This window comes from Pomacea canaliculata, linkage group LG5 (genome assembly GCF_003073045.1).
Source record: "Pomacea canaliculata isolate SZHN2017 linkage group LG5, ASM307304v1, whole genome shotgun sequence".
NCBI lineage: Eukaryota > Metazoa > Mollusca > Gastropoda > Architaenioglossa > Ampullariidae > Pomacea > Pomacea canaliculata.
The window spans coordinates 17,164,860-17,186,582 of record NC_037594.1 but is presented as its reverse complement, the minus strand read 5'-3'; the positions used below and the strand labels follow the sequence as shown (position 1 = coordinate 17,186,582).

The 21,723-nt window shown below is 36.8% G+C and overlaps 2 protein-coding genes across 4 annotated transcripts; one reads left to right on the top strand and one right to left on the bottom strand.

Moving 5' to 3' along the window:
• Positions 1-67: 67 nt before the first annotated feature.
• LOC112564091 (ATP-binding cassette sub-family F member 2-like) lies at positions 68-8,919 on the top strand. The gene is made up of 15 exons (XM_025238686.1): positions 68-196; positions 632-795; positions 2,386-2,607; positions 2,899-3,087; positions 3,251-3,375; positions 3,522-3,664; positions 3,825-3,927; positions 4,043-4,138; positions 4,948-5,067; positions 5,195-5,284; positions 5,753-5,863; positions 6,502-6,564; positions 7,188-7,316; positions 7,914-8,117; positions 8,647-8,919. Exons 2-15 carry the CDS (start codon positions 645-647, stop codon positions 8,767-8,769), a joined length of 1,869 nt encoding a protein of 622 aa, XP_025094471.1. The 5' UTR covers positions 68-196; positions 632-644; the 3' UTR covers positions 8,770-8,919.
• Positions 8,920-10,335: 1,416 nt separating this feature from the next.
• Positions 10,336-17,184, bottom strand: LOC112564093 (prostaglandin E synthase 3-like). 3 transcript variants are annotated; one of them, XM_025238687.1, is made up of 9 exons: positions 17,150-17,184; positions 16,454-16,534; positions 14,268-14,387; positions 13,168-13,237; positions 12,165-12,266; positions 11,800-11,886; positions 11,466-11,519; positions 11,138-11,162; positions 10,336-10,867 (listed from the first exon to the last, which is right to left on the bottom strand). In XM_025238687.1, exons 1-9 carry the CDS (start codon positions 17,167-17,169, stop codon positions 10,848-10,850), a joined length of 579 nt encoding a protein of 192 aa, XP_025094472.1. In that variant the 5' UTR covers positions 17,170-17,184; the 3' UTR covers positions 10,336-10,847. The 3 variants fall into 3 exon arrangements, with proteins under 3 accessions (XP_025094472.1, XP_025094474.1, XP_025094473.1); XM_025238689.1 differs by lacking the exons at positions 16,454-16,534; positions 17,150-17,184 and adding an exon at positions 16,074-16,097; XM_025238688.1 differs by lacking the exons at positions 16,454-16,534; positions 17,150-17,184 and adding an exon at positions 14,562-14,584.
• Between the last annotated feature and the right edge of the window lie 4,539 nt (positions 17,185-21,723).

The following is a 21,723-nucleotide window of genomic DNA, read 5'->3' as shown; positions in this document are numbered from 1 at the left end:
TAACAACTATTGATCCTGAGCTTGCTGCAAGACTTATTTAGTTTTATTTACAAACTTTAATTACAAATATAATGCGTCATTAGCATTCATCACATCCGGAAAAGGCATATTTGAGCATGCGGTAGCCTAACGTCAGAGAAGGAAAATTTGGCTGAAAATAATTGTGAAAGAAACGTCTGTCCAGCTGTCGCATATCGTAAGAAACTGTGTTTGTCTTTTCGCCTTTTTGCCTTTATCTTATTCGATATCATATTTCGTTTGGGTTCCATTCAGGGAAGAATATAGACGGTGAGACAGATCATGGCTTTGGAAAAGCGCCAACAATGAACGGACTAATGATCTGAGACAGTAATATTAATAATAAAATGTCATAAATACATCATTTGTTCCAAGAACTAGAGAGAGAGAGGGGGGGGTGAAGATGTAAATCTAAAAAAAGTTTTGTATCTGATGGACATGATGAAATAAAAAAAAGTATTTAGAAATATATTAAAGTATTTAAATTAATTGAAATTTTCATTTGATTTCAGCTATGCTATATTAATCACCGAATTAAGAAAGGACATAATTATGATAAGTCGTTATAAAGCAGTAAACTAATTTCTGAAATTTGAAGGAATTAAAATTTCAGAAATATCGTGATTATGCCATCTGACGCTAAAAAGAAGAGGGACGCCAAGAAAAAAGAGGCACTAAAGAAACGCGATCAGAAAAAGCCACCGAAAACAGGTGATGGAGAACCAGATGAAAATCACTCTTCAGAAAATGGATATGATCAGACTAATGGAGTAGCAGGTAGGGAGCACAGACATTCTTGTATTAAGAACTTACAGCATCAAACACTGCTTATATTTTATATCTGAATGCATTTGTTTTTGAAGCAGGACTGCAAGGAATATTTAGATGATAATTGGGGCAGCAGACAAATTGACTCAAATTAACATTGATTTAGACTTTTCAACCTGAACTCAAAGACATTGACTCCTACAAGACCAAATTGACCCATACCAAAAAGACCAATCAACCCATTCTAATAAATGAATCAATAACTAGTTATAGAAGTCACTGGTGTTCAAAACATCTAGGTTCTTTTGAAGTTCATATGGAAGACAAATGTGTCAATATAGTACTGTAGTAGGATGTGCTTCAGCTCACACTGTCAGTCTGTATTCTGGCTTTAGTGTCTGTTTGGTGTTAAGTTGATTTCTAGAGTCACAGTTGGTAATAAACAGTCTTATAAATGAAGCAGACTCTTGGCAGTTTGTATGTGTGGATTTGTGTCTCTTTGTCTTTAAGTCAGACCTAATGCAAATCTACAAACATTGATCTTCACCAAACTTGACAGGAACCTTTTTGTCTCCGGGATGGTCAGTGTTTGTGTGTGCTTGTTGTTATGCAAAAAATATATTGTTGATGCTTATATTTTTTCTTCTAAGATGTTGCTGATGGTCCCAAAAGAAATTTTGCTATATATTAAGGTAAAATTTTTGTAGTATTGCTATTTGAGACAATACCAGTGAGAGAGTAGCAGGCAAGAGAGTCGTCTGGGGCTATCTTTTATCTCCCCTCACAACAAGCAGGCATCTTTTTCCACTTGTTCTCCACCCAGAAACCATTTGATGTGTTCTGCAGTTGAGAGATAGGATCTATCTTAGGAACATCACATTATCTCTTTTTGACTTAAAGTGTCAGACCCCCACTCTTTATCTTTCTCTCTATTGTTGCCCAGAATGACTTTACATGAAAAGTGCAGCAACTGAATTATTTCATTATTAAGCTTGACTCAGAAAAGTGGGAGATAGAAACTCAATAAAATGAGTAGTAATAGGGAAAATTAAGTTATCAAGGATATGGGCATTTCTTCTGTGGATCTGTCTTGTCTCCAACAGCTGTTTTTGTTTAGTAAAGTGGCAGCTGAGCTTTATGTAATTGTATGGCAATTTTTGATTGTTTACAGTGCTTAAACTACACAAATGCTTACCTATATTATGTTTGATGTAAATAGCAATTTCTGTCACCAGTGGTTGATTCATATTTTGGTATAGGTCATTTAGTCTTGCAGGGGTTGAGGTTGAAATGTCTAAGTCAATGTGTGGTTCTGAGTTGATTTGTTTGGCCACTGATAATTGCTACATCTGTGTCTAAAAATGTGTAATTAAGCTTGCTATAAAAATTAATTTTTGAAATTTACAATTATTTTATATTAGAATTTAGTTAGATTTGGTAGATCACCCTATAAGATTAAAAAAAAAAATGTATGACTCTACAATGTGTTCCTTGTTTAAAGCTGAATCAAATGGTAGAGGTAAAACACTGATTTTTTTCATTTTTTTGTTTTCCAGATTAGTTAATAAATCCAATAAATTTGTATTATTATGTTAAAAGGTGCAAGCAATGGAGTTGATGCACTTTGTGTCAAATTGGAGGATGTGGACCTGACAGCACAGAATCGGTCAGTAACAGGTGTGCTGTCCTCCCACCCAGACAGCCGTGACCTCCACATCGATAACCTTTCTCTCCTTTTTCATGGTGTTGAGCTTCTTGTGGATGCCATGCTAGAACTGAATGTAGGGCGGCGTTATGGTCTTATTGGGCTGAATGGATGTGGTAAGGTTTTTTTGCTGGTAGAGATATTAAGCACTCCACTCAGTTGATTTAATTTTCCTTTCTAATGTTATAAGATCTCAGCCAATTTCTCACTTTCTGTTGATAATCAGGTGGCTTTTGTCTGTATGGATTTCTTGTGAAGAATGAAGGTTTAGCTTTAGCTTGAAATATTTTCTGGTGCAGTCAGTATAATAATAGTTCTGATATTTTGATGTTGCTTTATGTCTGCATTGTTTTGGTACTTTTTCAAGCAAGTCAAGTCTGCAGTTAGTATATGTATGGTCATTTCAGGCAAGTCTTCGTTGCTGGCAGCACTGCATAACAGGGAGGTGCCTATCCCTGACCACATTGATATTTTCCTTTTGCGACGGGAAATGCCACCCAGTGATAAGACAGCTTTGGAAGCTGTTATAGAAGTAGACAAAGAGCGCCTACGTCTGGAAAAGGAAGCAGAGGATCTTGGTCATAAAGATGATGTTGGTGAGTCAATAGGAGAAGGTGGTGGTGCTTGTTTCTTCTTCAAGATTACAAGCCTAGTAATAATTAACATATTTTTCATTCCTTACAACTGACGTTCTGTATAACAAGTGTAATGAATGTACAGTTAGGAGGATGCTTTTATGATTACTAAATCCCATCACAGAATCTCAAGAAAGGTTGATGGCAGTGTATGCGCGTCTGGATGAACTGGATGCATCAAAGGCCAAAGCCAAGGCTGCATATATTCTCCATGGTCTTGGCTTCACAAAGGAAATGCAGAACACAAAGGTGAGACATAACAAAGGTTTCTAATGTAAAGTTAATAATAAAAGTGTCTGTGAGAGGTTAAGCTACCTGTTCTTAATCTTGGTAAAAGAACATTCTTTTATGACATGTTTACCTTAGTATTTTGCATTGTTTTTCAAATTGGACAGGTGAAAAACTTTTCTGGAGGATGGAGGATGCGCATAGCATTAGCTCGGGCATTATATGTACGACCCTCTTTACTACTTCTGGATGAACCAACAAACCATCTTGACCTCAATGCTTGTGTTTGGCTGGAGGAGGAACTGAAAAAGTACATAACTTTTTTTTTTTAAACTTGTTGTAGCCAAATCATTTTTAAGGCTACATTTTCATTCATGTTGTAACAAGTAGGAGTTGTTAGTCATCTGTAGGGGTGACAAATTTATGTTGATGCTTAAAAATAAATGTGAATTTGTTTTTGTTAATTGCAGTTACCCCCGGATTCTCGTAGTAATATCTCACTCCCAAGATTTCTTGAATGGTGTGTGCACAAACATCATTCACATGCACCTGAAAGGTCTCAAGCTATATGGCGTAAGTAAATCTTCAGAAGTGGAAAGGGGAGATAATGTGAATGATAAAGTTCTCAATGACAGGTGACCAGGTTTTTTACTTTCTCCCTACTTATCTACCTTTTAATTTCTGGCAGGGTAACTTTGACAGCTATGTGCAGACCCGTATAGAGCTGGAAGAAAATCAGATGAAGCGGTACAAGTGGGAACAGGATCAGATTGCTCACATGAAGGTTGGCCTAAGCACTGTTGTTTTTTTTTTTTAATTTAAAATGAGAGGGTACTGTCTCTGGATTTGTTTTATCCAGATTGATGTGATTGTTGTAAAACTAATGAATACTTCTGTGGAGAGCAGGAGAGTGATGACAAAAAAGGCCGAGTTATAATGCCAAGATTCCCACTGTCCATTACTTTTGGAAAGTGTTGGTAGTCTGGCATGATGTTCAAAACTCTTGAAGCGAATTTTTCTTTTACGCTGACTCCTGCAGCATAACTTTCTACCGACCTCAAGTGCTGTGCATCGGAAGGGTATTAGAAAATGGGAATAGGATCAGATTGCTCACATGAAGGTTAGCCTAAGCACAGTTTTTGTTTTTGTTTTTTTATTTTTTTAATTTAAAGTGAGAGGGTACCATCTCTGGATTTGTTTTATCCAGATTGATGTGATTGTCGTCAAAGTAATGAATACTTTTGTGGAGAGCAGGAGAATGATGACAAAAAAGGCCGAGTTATAATGCCAAGATTCCCACTGTCCATTATTTTTGGAAAGTGTTGGTAGTCTGGCATGATGTTCAAAACTCTTGAAGCGAATTTTTCTTTTACGCTGACTCCTGCAGCATAACTTTCTACCGACCTCAAGTGCTATGCATCGGAAGGGTATTAGAAAGTGTCAGAGAGGCAGGAAATGAAGCAAAATATTTTTTGATATTTTCACCAGATTACAAATACAAAGGATTTAACTTAATATTTCATGATCGATTGTGAGGTTTGTAAGAGGAAACAGTTTAATATATAGAATTTCCTAGTTTTTCTTATGTTCCAGAACTACATAGCCCGCTTTGGCCATGGCAGTGCCAAACTTGCTCGCCAAGCCCAAAGCAAGGAGAAAACTCTTAAAAAAATGGTTGATGCTGGGCTCACAGAAAAGGTTACAGCGGATAAGGTACTACCCTGTTTCTCATCTGCTTTTGCAAACTTGGCTGTTGTCCTTAATTTATTTGATATGTACCTTTTTTGGTTCTAATGATTATGATTTACTTTTTATTATTATTATTTTTTTTTTTTGGCAGACTCTCTCATTCTGCTTTCCAAGTTGTGGTCCTCTCCCACCACCAGTCATCATGGTGCAGAACGTTAGCTTCCGCTATGATGAAACTAAGGTACTTAAGCACCATATTGTGGAAGTGTTTGCATAATGCATTGTTCTCACTGTATGTATAAAGATTGCTGTTGTCTTATTGAAATTTATTCGACAACAACAGCAAACCTCTTAAGGAAAAACTGAGCACTATTATTCTATTGTATTCAAGTATCCTGGTAGATTTAGTATTTAAGGTAGAAGCAACATTAAAAGCTTAGAAAAAGAACTGTAAAAGTCATTGAGATATTAATCATGTTCCACATTTGCAATCTGATTGGCTATTTACAGATGTCCTTTTAAAAGTTTTATTTACATTTTATATAAATATTGCTGGTATGGTAAATGTAGCTTTAAAAATGTCCTTCATTCGGAATAATGAATTTGGCATTCACAGTTATTCCTGATTTAGGATTAAAAGCTTCAGTACCAGCCATCTTGCAGTATGGTGGAAAACAGTGAGGTGAAAAAATTTTCTTCTTTTTTGCAGCCCAATATTTACAAAAACCTTGACTTTGGGATAGATTTGGACACAAGAATTGCTCTTGTTGGTCCTAATGGTGCAGGAAAGTCTACACTTCTTAAACTTATAAGTGGAGAGGTTGGTGTCAGTGCTTTTTATATAGAGACAACCATCAGTGACATCGTTTTAGACAGCATTGTTTACACATTTACATAGTATGTTTTTTAAGAAATATAGTTTTTGTTTTCTTGTACTCAAATGAAACATAACTACCAAGAGCTCATGTCATTAAAGTGGGTCACAAGATTAAAAAAAATTTACACAATATATATACAAAGTACCAAATATTTTATTAGAATATCTCAACTATTACTTACTGTCGCCATTTTCAGAGTACAAATCCACATAAAATTGAGAAACTAACGATTGCCTTTTTTGGCTCTTGATTAACTGACAAGTTGCCTGTTTTCAAATATAACAAATATACCTGACTGGTTAACCATTTCAGTTTTCTAAGGGAAGTACTTTATAGTAGACCTTCCTAAAGGTACCCTTATTTATTTATGCACAGCATGATTTTTTTTGATGCTACCCTGTTCCTATTATAGTGCACAAAACAAACGGGAACTGGTTGAGGAGAAAGTTCACTTCCAAGAATAGTAACTGTAAAGAAAGAATTAATAAAAGTTTCCCATTTTGTTTCTGGATGTCATTAGGATGTTTTTACCCAAATATATATTTACCAGCCTTTTCAATTTTTATATTACCTTTTTTAGTTAATACCCACAGATGGATTGATACGAAGGCACTCTCATTTGAAGATTGGACGATATCATCAGGTATGGTTTTACAATTTCTATGCTGTTCACCACTTATCTGTTAACTTGTTCCACAGGAATGAACTGATTAACATCCCCCTATTTTTTAAGAAAAACTCCATTAGCCCCTCCCCCGCTTTTTTTTTTTTGAGTGGACACCTGGGCGATTGGATATCTGAAAATAAGCAATATTAGGGCACATTTTAGTGTATCTTCGCTTCATTTTATCTTGTCCAATTCTGCCCTTCAATTCCAAGAGGTACATAAAATGATTTATTAAATATTTTTGAATATTAAGGGAGAACATTTGATTAATGAGAGGTGGGTATATGCAGGATCTATCTAATAATTAAATTTTATTTTTGTTAGTTTCCACAGAATAAAGCAGATTCATATAGCACATTTCGTAACTTGACTCGTGCTGTACACAAATAATAGGCAACATCAAAAGGTACATTTGAGCTGAATAGCACACCTTTAAACACAGACAAGACATATCAACAAACAATTATAGAGATGTAGCAACAGAACTACATCCCTTAATAAGGTTTGGATTATGAGAATCTGTTAAGTTTTAAAGTGCTTAATGACTAGACCTTGCAAGTCTTTTTCAACCAAGCAGGAAATTTTGTTGTTACCTACAGCACCTTGCAGACCAGCTTGACATTGGTCTTTCAGCACTGGAGTACATGATGAAATGTTATCCGGATGTAAAGGAGAGAGAAGAAATGCGCAAAATCATAGGTCGCTATGGTCTCACAGGACAACAGCAGGTGACAACATAATGTTCTAAAATAAGGATACCTGTTGTATTCTGTTTCCTTCGATGTTGCTGTTTGTTTGTTTTTTTGCATTTTACATACCTTTAAGCAATTTTTTTTATATCTTTTTGCACCTAGAAAGATAACTTGTATGCACCCAAAATAAAGCAGGGTAGGCCAGCAAAACAGTATACACATTTAAAAGCTTAGATAAAAGTAATTAAAATTTAATAAAATTGTGTACCGTATTCTAAAGAGAACTGAATATACATTAAGATTTTTATATTTAAAATGTATTCTCATTAAAAAAAAAAAGTTTCTTTGTAATGTTGATCATTGACATTTAGTAGACTACACTAACAATTATCATTCATAATTAAACTAAATATATTTCAATTTCTGTGATTCCTTGGGCTGTTTCTTTTTAATATTTTGTTTATTTTTCTTTAGTTTGGTATACAACCAAGTCTACTTTTGCAATAGATTTGCATTTGATCAGCAGTTATTTGAAACACAACTCAGCAGAGCACACAAAACTTCCAGTAAAGTAAAGAGTTAATCCTTTGAATAGATCACATTTTAACTTTAAGAAGGAAATACATGTTGCAGATCTGTCCTATTCGGAATCTCTCAGATGGTCAGCGTTGTCGGGTGACATTTGCATGGCTGGCTTGGCAGTGCCCTCACCTGCTGCTTCTGGATGAACCTACTAATCATCTAGATATTGAGACTATTGATGCACTTGCAGATGCAATCAATGACTTCGATGGTGGCATGATTCTGGTGTCCCATGACTTTCGTCTTATATCACAGGTGCATTATAATTTTCACAGGCTTAACTTTAAGCCAAAATTTATGTCTTATCTACAACTATGCAATGAATATAAAATGGTGTTTAAAAAGTTAATTTGCTGAAATTTTTTGTTTGCGGCTTTCAGACTGTGGGGCTTAGTGGGTACGACATACTGACAAGCAGAATGTGAAGGCGGTCAATTCTCTTTTAAGTTTCTCATATCTCATTTTGGTATTAATGAAATTATTAACTCCCTATCTAAGGAGGGCGCACGGACATACTTTTTTCCCGTCTTTGGGAGGCGGGTGTCACAATTAAAAGTATAAAAAAGGAAGGTTTATGTAGACATAATCCAAAAATATGAAGATGGTAGGCTGGGGAGATTGTAGTATATACAATTTTGTTGTTGCCACATTTATCTTTTAAAGTAGTAATGTGAATGCATTTTCATTAGTCTATGATCAAGGATTTTCAGAATGTGCTTTTTAGATATAAGCACTCAAGGATAATGTTGAATATAGGATGTGACTTTTTGTTTATAAATTGTAGGTAACTGATGAAATTTGGGTGTGTGAAAACCAGACCATTACCAAGTGGCAGGGAGATATTTTCTCATACAAGAAGCAGCTGACTGATGAAACTAGAAAAGAGAATGCAAAGTTTCTTAAATAATGGAGTTTATGCCTAGTTGTCCATGGCTTCACTGATCAAAACATCTGACACTTTCAAAGGACTTGAGAACCGGGAAGGATTTTTGGACTAAAAAATGTGATATGGAAGCTTTCCTTTACACGTGCAAACTGATTAAAGATTATAAATCCATTCAGTGTGTGAAGTTTGATAGTCCAAATGAGGTCAGTATACTTTTTGAAAAAAAGGTCCATGGTTTTAGGAACAATGGAATGATTGCCATATACCTTTTATTACATTTTTTTCACCTATGTCTGCAATTGTAGTACATGGCTGAACTGTTTCAATTCTCATTTTGCATGGCTTCTTAACAAGCTTCAAAGAGCCCAAAACCATGCTGCCTACATTCCCTTGTGCGCTGAACTGGTTGCCTACTTTGCGCCCATATTGACCACTTTGCTCCAGTTATTGATACCTTATCTGCCCGGTCATCTCTTCAGTTTGCGTTTGCCTCTTTTCCAACTGAAATAGTTCAACCACCACTCTATTTCTTTAGCCCATTTAGCATACTAAAATAAGAATAGAAACCTTGGATGCTTTGAGTCATTTCTAGGAATACTTTTAATGTAGCGACTTTCTCTTTTTACTCCTATGTGGATGTCTTTTTGTGTAGGTGCCATTTCATGTACTGTCAATGTGTGACATATTAAGCTGATTGTTTTTGTGAAAGCACATGCTGCTGGCAGGGAAATGCTTTGCTATTACCTCACATAAACTGTAGTCATGTGCAGCTTAGCAGAATCTATGATTTGAGCATCACTTTTCATGCATTGCTTTATTTCCCTCATTTATTCTTTGGGTTATTTTTTTCCATCCTCATCACAATTATCTCAGTTGTTAGGCATTGCTAAACATCAATGTAGCACTGACAAAATTTACTGAGGGAAATACATTACAAATCCTTGTGGGCCCGAAATATCACAGTGTTGTCAATATCTTTTTCCTGTGAAATTAACTACATTACAGTATTTGATAATATATAAAGCAGTTTCAAGTTAGGAATATCAGTAGCTGGAAGTTAACCCAATTTCAGTATTGCTGAGCTATCACATTATTGCAGGTTTTTACATCCAGCTATATGTTATAGACTTAAGCTGAGTATGACATTGAGCACAATATTATGAAGTGGGCTTCCACTACTTTCACACGCAGCCCATTTTCCCAGCACAAATCAATGAGAAAAAAAAAAAAATGCCGTTATGCTCCTAATAACTCACCACAAACACTTGTCCATCTTTAACTACACTCTTAATAGGCTACTTCCCTCTGTAAAATCATAACGCCCTCTTCGAGTTTTCTGTATAAGTCGTCCATTTTTTATCCTATTCTCATGTAGTATAAATCGTTTTATTAAGTTATAAACCAATAGACACTGCGTGTACAAAATAAAATTGTACAAATACACATTATGATTATTAAATGAAAACAGCTTAATTAAATTACAGGTTAACCATAAGATTTTTATCTGCAATCACCCTAACAGAGGTACTACAGTGCACCTTCCCTTCCTACCTACTTCCTCTCTGATAAAGCACAACAAAGGTCATGTTAAGATGAAACAGAATTTCAGTTTATTTTGCATCATTCATTTCACTGAGCACTCAGATTTTGCCACACTTAAGACAAATTATGGTGATGAAATACATGCTTTACAAAGACCTGTGACTGATAAATGGAGCATAAAAACTAAGTTCCTCCAGTCTGCTGTTAACCAAATTGCCAAAGGACCTGTAGGTGTGTAAGCTGACACTGGTAGCACACTGTCCATATCAGCACAGACAATAACGACTGGAAAAGAACTTAAACGAACTCTGGTGTAAACATGTTAACTGGAACAAAAAAAAAAAAAAAAGCAGCTCCTTTAGGGCAGGTGGAACAAAAATTGCTAAGCTGGTAAACTGCTGGGGGTTTAATGTTCAGCATCAGCTTCAGTCCTCTCAATCAAGAGTTTAGCTGCTGCACTCTTGGGGGGAAAAAAGTCCTTGGATCCCTCCAGCTCCTTTGCACTGACAGTCAACTGTAGGCTTTTTTAAAAATGATTCAGTATGGTCACACACTCATCACTCAAGATCTGGGATGTCTGTGAGAAGGAAAAACATCTGCAAATCAACCTCCTACCAAAATTTCTGCACTCAAGTATGCAATGAATCTTTAATCTTCCTTTCTGTAAAATGCACACCAAAAATACTTAAAACAAAACAAAACTCCTCAATGAACAGTTACTTTGCATCGATATTCTGCAATTTCTTTCCGGATAAAAAGGACCACTACTAGTCAAAAGCTCTAACTACTGTGAAGCAATTTACTGCACAATGAGAAACTCCCAGAAATATTTAGCAACAGTCCTTACCTTCGTCATCACTGTCTTCTCGATCCTGGAAGAGAGACATTACAATATATAAAAGTGTCAATGTTAGTGCAGGTAAACATGCAATTAAACGAAACAGCTGCAAAACAGAATTACTAAAATTTGCGCCCACCTCTTTCATTGCCTATTTTAGCTGGCTGATCAAGTGAATGAAGAGAGCTATTAGTCTAGTTATTCCCCACAGCCTATTGTAAAACTAATGGCTCACATGTTTACATGTCATTTTATTAAATTCCACAAAACCTTTAAACTTTCTCACTTTGAAAATGTGTACATTAAACATTCCAAAGCAGCCTTGTTTGTTACCCACCTCATCTCCACCGAAGTCACCCCCACCATTAAGGCCACCCATCGAGTTCATCATCTGAAAAAGAGTAAGAACCCGAAGATACTGTTTCATATCAATGTGAAAATATATAATGATCATCTTGTTAAACGGTCCATTTTACTTGCTTTATTATGCAGAAAATACTGTATTTTACCAATGCTTGTCTGTAAAAAAACAACCAACCAACAATAAAAAAAGCCCAAGCTATACACTTATCCACGGACATGTGTATGCAGGTAAACAACACATCTGGAATATGTAAATTCAATTTTACCTCAGATTATTTAAAAATGAAATAGAAGAAAAGAAAACATACATCATCAATGTTAAAATCCTCTTTGTCTTCAACATCTGAATCATCTTCATCTCTCCACCTACTGAAGTCTGTTCTTATGAAGTGGAACTAAAAAGTAAAGCAAAACCAAAAATTATCAATCATTTAGAACACAAAGCACATACAAGGGAAACACATTTCCTATACAAATTCATATTTTCACATGCGCGCACACACACATCTTGCACTTCAAATCTACTTTTTGTATGTGAACTGGTTCCAGGAACTAGCTAGTGGTTTTCTATATATGAAACTCAGAAAAAAAACTAGTTAATCTAGTAAGACAAGGATGATTACTTGAAAGACTTAAACTTACTTAAGGCCATCGCTAAATTTCTTGAAAATACCTTTTTAGATTCTTTTGTAAGCCTTGGCCAAAATGATGCACTCGGGTCTTTCTTGATGAGTGTGTAAATCATTTGCCTGTCTCCACGTGAACAAGTGGACTTCTGCAGAATATAAATATACTGACTAATATACCTTACATTTTAACACAATACTGAATGTTTCATGGTTTTTCTCAACAGATACTGGCATAATATATATACAATGTAAATTGCAGCATCAGTAATCCTACTAAAGCATGGGGAAAATGTCACTCGAATGTTATGGCATCAACTATCAGTTATTTACTAGACAAGCAATAAGATTCCATTGTGGTCTTCAATTGTCACCCTTAAAAAATACAGCAACAACTTTAGTGACAAAGTTGCCAGTGTGCTTGTTAAGAACCACTTAAGATCAGAGCAATCCGCCACACTTTCTTTACGCACTTCTTTGTGGTTCATTTTATTAAGACTCAATTACTTTAACTCTTTGCTCTCTGGCTGCCCTGCATGATTTATTCACAGAATGAACTGCGTCTACAGCAGTGCAAGGTAATGTGCCTATTTGAAGTGTTGATTGACCAGTGGGAGACAGGAAGATAAAAACTAAAAGCAACAGTATAATGCTCCATTCTCTTGCAATTTCAACAAAAGACCCTTTTAGGTAGCTGCATTTGTTCAACCATGCTAGAGTGTAAAGTGCATGCAAATGGCTGCACACAATGTCAGTCCAAATTCTTTGCCCAGTGGTTTTTGAAAATGAGCCTATGGTATTATTATTTTCTATAAAATGGCTCTTTAAGCGATGTAGCATGAAAGGTGTTAGTGGTACAAATGTAGTCTTTAGAGCGCAACATGTTTTTGATTTTTTTAAAATCTTCTTACTAGAAACAAATACCAGTCCACAGCAAAGGGAAAAATTTAGCCTAGGATGATTAAAACCAAAACATAAATATTACTTCACATACATCTAAATAGGTTCAGCATGCATTAAAAACATGTTGCATCACAGCATTTAACTTACCGCTGGATCTATTTCTCCAAATAATTCTACTGAAACTTCATGGTCTGCGTTGTCTGTGCCACCTTTTCCCCTGAAGAAGTAAACTTTGTGAAATAAAATACTTGCTAAATTACCAAATTATTTCCTAAACATACCCTTCTTTCCATTTCAGACAAAGTGATAGAAAAAGGACATGACATGACACTAATATAACTAACTTGAGGGTTCCTTCTGTAGTAAATTTAAAGACACCAGTCAAATCTGGTAAAAAAATGCAATGCTTTATTAAAAATGCTATGCTTGATCTTTTGTTGTCACTTTCTATCACTAAGCAGCAACATAAGTCGGTTTCCCATTGTCTTTTATATGTCAAATATATTTTAATTTCTTACTTAAATACAGTGTATTGTGTGTTCGTGAACACAGCTTAGTGTATCATAATTTTCAGTGGATGTGTGTGTATATCTAGAAAAAAAATGACCGACAGTAATCTGACCAGTGTATCACTTTCCCGGGCTTTTCTTTTCAGGGTAGGGAGATAATGTGTCAGCACAGACATCCTTCTCTAAACTGCTTGCTGACAAATTTTCCATGTATTAGAATGAGGACCCTGGTTGAAAGTGTTTCTGGTTTCATGATGAACACAAAGAAGAAGAGCAGACACTGCAAACTCTCACGTCGATAGAGATATAAAAGCTCAAGCTTTATGGACTGCTGTGTTTTCAATGGCTGTGAACTGTAGGAAGCAAACCATATCACCCTGTTTGCTTTAGACTCTGATAAAGGTTCTGATGAATCTTACTGGTTTTAAAAGCGTACAACTCTGAGCAGTCACTCAAGCTGAAAACACTGCATAGAAGACCAGGACACATTGGCATGTCTGCAATGCTAAAAACTGTGTATTGCTTTTCCTTGGATGTAAGGAGGTTGGGAGAGAATATAGGAGGGGGGGGGGGACCCCTACTACATGTAACCATTATAAAGAGATGGCACTGAATGTACTATATTTTCTGAATCCTAAATTTTGTACGCTTAAACTCAGTTATAAATGCTTGTAATACATATGACAGTCATTTTACAGATCCACTGTTGGTGTAATCTATAGAAAATCTTCAACTTACTTGAAGTAGAATGTGTTTTCTTTCAGTTCGTAAATGGGATTTTTACAGTTCTCAAGCTTTACTGTAATCCATACTCGATCTTTCCTCTGTGCCCATTCAAGAGGAGGAGGAAGAGGAGTGCTGCAAAAAAACAACCAAAAAACCCAAGAAAGACGAGATACAGGAAGAACATCTTAAAAAGGTGAGTTACAGTACAATAGTATTACAGTGAAATTTTACATGCCATTAGTCATAAATGTAATCACACACATTACAACCACATTTTTTTTAAATAAATACTTTTCCAGAGCATACCTTCTCATGCTTGAATACATAGTACTATATACGGCTTTGTTGTCAGACTTGGACTGTATTGATCTTTCTTTAGATCTATTTTCCATAATACTGGAACTGACTCTGATTATCCTATTCAGTGGGTGTTTCTTTCTTGGAAGAAATGAATTGTTTCACCCTGCATGTAATCTGTGAGGGTCATAACCATTCTCATTTAAACATTTAAGTAGATTGAACTCATAGCTGGATAGTTAATTTTACCACTTCTCAGTAACTACAGATAGATGCAGTGTGCTAGACTGGCACTCTCAACAAGTACCAGATACTGCATGTTAAAAAAAACCAAAACAAAAACAAAAAAAAAAAAAACCCCACATACACACACCATAAACTTGTTAAAAATGCAAGTATGATGTATATACTGTACTTTCCTCACAAACATTTATACCATATTTGGGTAGTAAATGGTAATGTGTGTATAGTTGTAAAGGTTGGATAAGAATGGCCCTGAGTCTGACAGTTTTTAAACCCTTCTATAGTGAATGAGCTTTAGTTTGGCAGAAACCAAAGCTAGGTGTTTATTTGGTATCCAGCCACAGGAATCGCAGAGTATTATTCTTCAAGGCAATGCTATCTGCCATTACTTTTTTAGCTTCAGCATATGAAATTACTGCTCACTGGAGTATTTTTGCCAGTTTGTGATTATTTTAATGATAACTGACTTGGCTGTACAAGATAATTATTCTGGTTTAATTGTATCTGTCTTTACCTTTGTATTCTTGTACCGGATCTATTGTTTGATCTACAACTACAGACTCTGAATAAAATACAGTATTTAGGCAGTGTCGGTAAAATTAAATTTTAATGAAAGTAGCGATGTCTTTTTAACCACTAGACTGGTAACAGCCCACTGAGTGTTCGTTTGGTCAATTTGGCACGTCACTCATCAACTCTAAGATGCTCTTGATACTCTGTACCAGAGAAGCGAAAGTAGTAGGGGTGAGATAAGCCATATCTCTTTGTCACTTTGGCATCCAAGCATGTAATCCTAACATGTCATCCAATCTTGACTATATTAGTAAGACAGTACATTTTCCGAAGTAAATTTTCAGTAACAGCAACTGACCTATCCACATATTATGTCACATGAAACAAACCAATGTACTTCCTTTACAACACACTCATAGTGCAGAACTTAGGTACATGACTTGCAATTATCAGAAATATATATTGTCTTACTGGAAGAAAACTTTGACTAAAATATCATATAGAAATATGTAACCAACTCTTAAAAATGCAGTCGCACAATTGCCGTATTAAAAAAAGTAGTACTTTTCAACATATCCGTTTCATCAGACTCTAAAGGTTTTGATGGTGATACTAGTTCTTTAAAATAATAGGATTGCTTAACAACTCATAATGACTTTTATTTTCTGATTATAAGCAATAACAGAGACTAACTGTAATAAAATGTTTGGATTAACAATGATTTCGCCTGCCTAGAAACTAAAACCACGTGTTCCTGCGACTCACGCTATCATTGCAGCAGAGGGTGTACATAGCAACTTAAAACAGTAACCGACGTTGCGATTTCTGACAAAGTCAGTTCTTATTTTATACCATAAAATTTATGATATGACTAATAGTATAGAACTTCAACAGCATGTTAAACTTAAATTTTAAAAAAGCTCTGAGAAGAATTATATTTAAAATAAAAAATGGTGACTCGCTGCGTCAAAATCATTTCGAACATTCCCGAAACGACATTGGGGTACCGAGGCGCTTTTGCTGTTCGATTATGATACAGTTTCTTAAAAAAATTAAGCTCTTATACCCATCGTTATATCTCGAATGTCGTGGCTATCACATGATAATCTCAACAAACAAATCGACACGAAACAATTATATCTCACCTCGCGTCACCAGAGCTTTTCGTCTCAGCCGCCATTTTGACTTGAACGCTTTCTGCTGCACATGCTCCATGACCTAACGACCTATCATCATTTCTCAAAAATTAAAACTACTTTTCGTTTATCTAATAATTTTCATAAGTGAAAATATGGCAGAATTACTTTCTTAAAGTAGAAATTAAATATAAATAAATTCACGTTTTAAGGTACCGTATTTTGACATGCAAATTTCATTAAATTTCATTTTAATTTCATTAAATTTATTTTTCGCGTGTGTGTGTAGGCAGAAAGAATATTTCAACAATATATGCATTTATTAGAGAAAAATGATTTACAGTTTTTTGTACGACATTTTTTGTAGAAATGAGATTATTTTAGAATAATAGCTAATCGAAAATTCTGTTCGTCGCTGTCAATTTTCTAATTTACTAAGCTATATAGTTTTCTAAATAAAACAAAGAGACAGAGAGCACTTCACTTTTTGTTTTAGTGCACTGGTCTTCATAAAATTTCTACTCAAAAGAAGAAATGTAAACTTAAAACTGCAGAAAAGAATATATGTTCTGTTGTTGTATGTGTTTTGACACGAACAGCTAATTGTTCTGGAAACTATAAACGGAAGGCACGCAGGACCAAAACAGAGAGAGAAGCAGACATGTCCGTGAACGGAGGGAAGTCTTGGACACATGTAGTTAGTACCCTAATTGGATTTGGGGCATGTGTCAACGCAGCCCTGCCACTTCATTTTGTCCGTCTCGCAAAATCGGGCACCTGCACCATTGTTTTGAAGCGTCAAGAATACACATTCTCACTCAGAAAGCTCGAGAATGTGTTTCATATGTCTACATGGAATAGGACACAACATGACGTATAGTAAATAAAAAAAATTATCATTAATAGTTTTTTTGTTGTTGTTAAGTTTCAACGAAATGATATTGTTTATAGATAAAATTGTTATTCTTATTTGGATAGATACTCATTTTGATTTAAACGCGATATGGTTTACATTCGAAAATGGAAAAGGAAGTGTGACTCTTCCTCTTTTTTTTTCCGCTTTACCCCCACCATTTCCATAAAAGCTATGCATGGACGGAAGGAGTAACTGAAAGCATATGACTGAACTAAGAAACTTTTTTTCTCGAAAGAATGGTCAGTCATGGCCGCTTTTGCACACAGTTTTGTTGTGAGTAACGTTTTGTTTTGCCTTTCAGTTTTTACACTTTATTTTCTTTACTATTCTAGTTTGACATGTTCATAATATCATAGCAACTGACGATGAAATTCGTAATGACAGTGTCATCCGTATTGCGTGAGTGTACGTATGTGTGAGGGAGAAAATTGTCGTCGTCAGTTCATGTGTGCTTAGTTCAAGAGCTAGTAGGAACACACACTCATCTGGCGCGCGCCAAAGTGAGAGGATCAGCTGTTTTTGTCTAAACATAAAGCACACATATATTACGTGAACATTAAGATGTTCAGACACAGATGGCCGTGACAGAAAAAAAAAAAACAACTAAGTTTGCGTTTTCCATAGCAAAATCGTTGTAAGTAGTATAATGTGTACATTAGTCTGGTCTAAACCTGAATTCAGGAGAACCCGATAATTGTAAGCCTGAAAGAAAACAACAAATAAATAAAAAGAGAACCTTTATGAGGGAATTGGGTTTGTTTCTTTTACACTTTTCACCTTTACCCTGTTAGAAGTGTTTGTGTGTGTACATAAACTCTATGCAAGGGTGAATCTAATTGCTTTCTTAAGGCATATTTATAACTGGGGACCAAGTGTTTTCAAGTACTTTTGTTTTGCCAGTCATTTGAAAATATTACTGAGAAAAATTATAACACTAATAGTAGGATATACTCCTGCACTTCTCTGATCTTTTTAAGCAAGTTTGTCCAAATGATAATGATAGTGATAATGATCATAATGATAATGGATGCACAATTTAGTTTTACAGCAAGTAATTCAAAGATTGGTCATTAAGCAGATTTAGATTATCTATGATTTAAGCATAGTGTCAGTGATCATCAGCTGGTGCTTAAACATGGCATCGTACGCAATGTAAAATATGGCTTAACATTTGGATACACTTTGCAGTGTATCTTTTCTTTTGAATGAGGGAAGCTATTTTTTAGTAGTGCCATCTCCAATACTGTAGTTCTGTTTTGCTTTTTAGGTCATATGTCATGTTTTATAGACACATGAAATGAACAGTGAGAAGTTATCTGGGCTCAATGAATTTTATTAACATGATTGTAGCAAGTGCTTTGAGAGACAATAAGAGTACAGTTAAGAAAGTGTATTGACATAGAAGTATGTAGATGACAATGCAGCAATGAGTTTGCAGTGCATCATAGTGAGGAATATTAATGGTCTCTTGCAGTTGAAAAAAGGCTGCTTTAGTGGTTCCTTGTATTGTCATGATTTTTTTAACCTTTGTTATTAGTAATATTACATCTCTAGCTATAACAAAGCCCATGCTGAAAACATCTAACTCTATCTTCCTAGATAACATAAAGAGCCCATAAAATCATCAAATGGCTTAATAAAAGTCCATGTCTCTGATTTTAATGCTGGTTGCTGTGAATTTTGCACCATCATTTTTGTGACAATAATAGCAGTGTTGACATCAAAGAATTGTTTTGCTAGATTAGAACATTCAAGAGACGATCCTTCCATCCTCTACATAGACTGTTCGTTTCTAAAACAAATACCCCAGTCAGATTTTGAGAAGGGAGCTTAACACCTAGAACAGAGCAGTCGGAGCTTGTTGATGAACCATTGAATACACGACTGACGGAACACACCCGACTGTCCCCGTCTCGACCCTCCTGTTTCGCAGGCTAATGACGTCGGTCGTTACAGAATCGATGTGCGGGCAAACGATGTTTGTCGAACGTTGCTCAGCTTTCAGCAGAGCAAAAAACAAAGGAAGAAGACGGCACTCACACGCACGTGGTCTTTCGAGCGAGGTTTGGACTGCCCAGGAATCGATTTCATTGGTTCGTCCGATCTGTTGCTAGGCAGTCGCAGAGCGCCTGCATCATTGGCTGATTCGGTTGCCGGAGAAAAGAGAGGGCTGAAGCCTGGCTGGCTCAGTGTGACGTGCTTCAGACCTCCCATCTTTCCAAAAAAAAAAAAAAGGCGTAGTATGCAGCAGTAGATTGACTCTTCTTGCTTGTGGCGAGGTTTTGAGGGGGAGCGGCGCTGCCACTGACAGGACTCTGCTAACGGCGATCAGTGACTCGGATGGTCCGGGCCAAAGAAGAACCCTGACAAAAGTTCAGGAGAGATGAAGGTCACGGACACTGTGTAATTTGCTCGGCCCGCTGTATTTGTGAGTGATGACATCCATGGAGTGTTTTCGGGATTCAGTTTCTTCGGAAACAATGGTGCTACAACACAGCGCGCACATTCGTCGTCGATAACATCGTTGTCTTGGGATCGTTTTGAGAACGCTTTTTTTTAAAAAAAATTAAGAAAATAATAATGCCACAAGACCAGTGTTCTTTTCAGCGGAGGAGGATCGCGGAACGGCAAGTACGCATTCTAGGTTTAGGCTGCTCTGGTAAACAGCGGCGCTATTGTTCGTGCACTTCCTTCTGTAGGAAAAACGATTTCGGCGTTTTAGAGTTGTTGATGTTGGTAATGGTATTCTTGTACTGAGATGTCACTACATATGTTGTTCAAGCTCGATTCACGTAAGCGAGATTTGTTTTGACGAAGCAGTTAGTTGATGGTGGATCAGATGGTATATATACCGGAGGATGAATAGTTTTAGAGGAGCTAATGGGGTGAATTCCTCCAGATCAGTAGATGCCCTGTATAAGTATATAAAATCGACCGGCGTTATTCTCCTAGTAAAAAGCAAAATTTGTGTTATACACATATTATTAAACGAATGAGTGCGTTTGTTATTAGTCGTCAGAAAGGAAGAGCACAGAGAGAGGGGGAGATCAGAGGTCTGTGTGCTTACAGAGGGTTTTGCTAGTCGACTGGACGGAGGTCATGAGGCTGATGGTACACATACCAGGGAGTTACCAGACTGGTGGACTGCTACATCGATCATCTCTGTGTTTATCTTCCGACGAGATAATGCTAGCACCGCCCAGGGAGGCTCGCCGCTCGCAATGGGGATGGTACTGGCATTCATATTGCGAATGAATCATGGGGAGTCCCTTGGCGTTCACCTTAGTAAAAAGCAGCCTTTTCTTCTTCTGAACACGCCCGCTGCGTGTTAGAGCTGCCACAAGACCGGAGCTGTGCTGTTTGCTGGCACGGTATACGGCATCCATGCAACGGCACCCGTAAGCCTCCAGTTGGTGGCTGGTATGTATGTAAAGATGTATGTATGCACAGAGAGAGAGAGAGGAGGCGAAAGGTACAGCTGTTTTGTGTCGCTTACATTATCGGTGTGTCGTAGTGTATGTGAGCCTTCACGGGGACTACTTCCTGTTTGGTTTGTGCCTGGGATCTATTTCCCCAAACACTTGGGCGACGTATGTTGCTGTCTTTGACTTTTGACTTTAATACTTCCTCAACCACACTATCTCAGCCGGACTTTCTGCTCTGTTTACGTAGATACTTCTTCTCTTTACATAAATGCATACTCGGTGACCTTAGCAGCAGGGGGCTAGCGTGTGTGAGGAAAGCTTAGCGAAGACCTCGTTGCTCTGCGTGTTACTATTGCTCTTATTGAGTTGATGCTTGCTTGATGCTACTAGTCACTACTACTAGTGTGTTTCAGTGTCTCTGGTTCAGTTCAGGCTTTTCGGTGCTGCATGCTGGTAACGTGGCTAAAGTTTGCTAAGTAGGCTTGGCAGTCCGAACTCGGAGAGCCATGCCTTTCGACGTCATCTGTTGAAGTAGGGGGGTAAACACGGTTGGGGGAGGGTAGAGGAAGGGGGCCAGAGTCGTGACATGGCGACATTGATAACCGTACTAGCAGGCTAGGTCAGCAACGACAACAGCGCTCACCGCACTAACAGGCTGTGGCGGTGTGTGTCATCGTTGCTGGAGACGTCAGTGCGGCTGTATATAGTATAACTGTGTGTGTCCATGGAGTAGGTAGATGATGCGTGGAGGGTCCTGCTGCAGTGCTAGCCAGACGAGTGTTACATAGGGCGGGCTATCAGTGTCCGCTTCTTTCTTGTCTCTTTTGGCAGCCGGCCATATTTACTCGCAAGCCGCGAATGGGACTTTCCCTACGTTGTAGTTTGTGTTGATCCTGTTATCTTTTTTGGCAAAAATTTCCGTGGCGAGAAGAATGCAT

Bases quoted from the DNA above. Each gene is read 5' to 3' on its own strand.
- LOC112564091 (XM_025238686.1), top strand. From the start codon at position 645: ATGCCATCTGACGCTAAAAAGAAGAGGGACGCCAAGAAAAAAGAGGCA. The intron at 3,665-3,824 runs GTACATAACTTT...TGTTAATTGCAG, and splicing joins CTGGAGGAGGAACTGAAAAA to TTACCCCCGGATTCTCGTAG. The intron at 5,864-6,501 runs GTTGGTGTCAGT...TACCTTTTTTAG, and splicing joins TTAAACTTATAAGTGGAGAG to TTAATACCCACAGATGGATT.
- LOC112564093 (XM_025238687.1), bottom strand. From the start codon at position 17,169: ATGCCCCAAATCCAATTAGG. The intron at 16,535-17,149 runs GTACTAACTACA...AAATGATGATAG, and splicing joins ATGCCCCAAATCCAATTAGG to GTCGTTAGGTCATGGAGCAT. The intron at 14,388-16,453 runs GTGAGATATAAT...GTTTTTTTGCAG, and splicing joins AAAAGCTCTGGTGACGCGAG to CACTCCTCTTCCTCCTCCTC.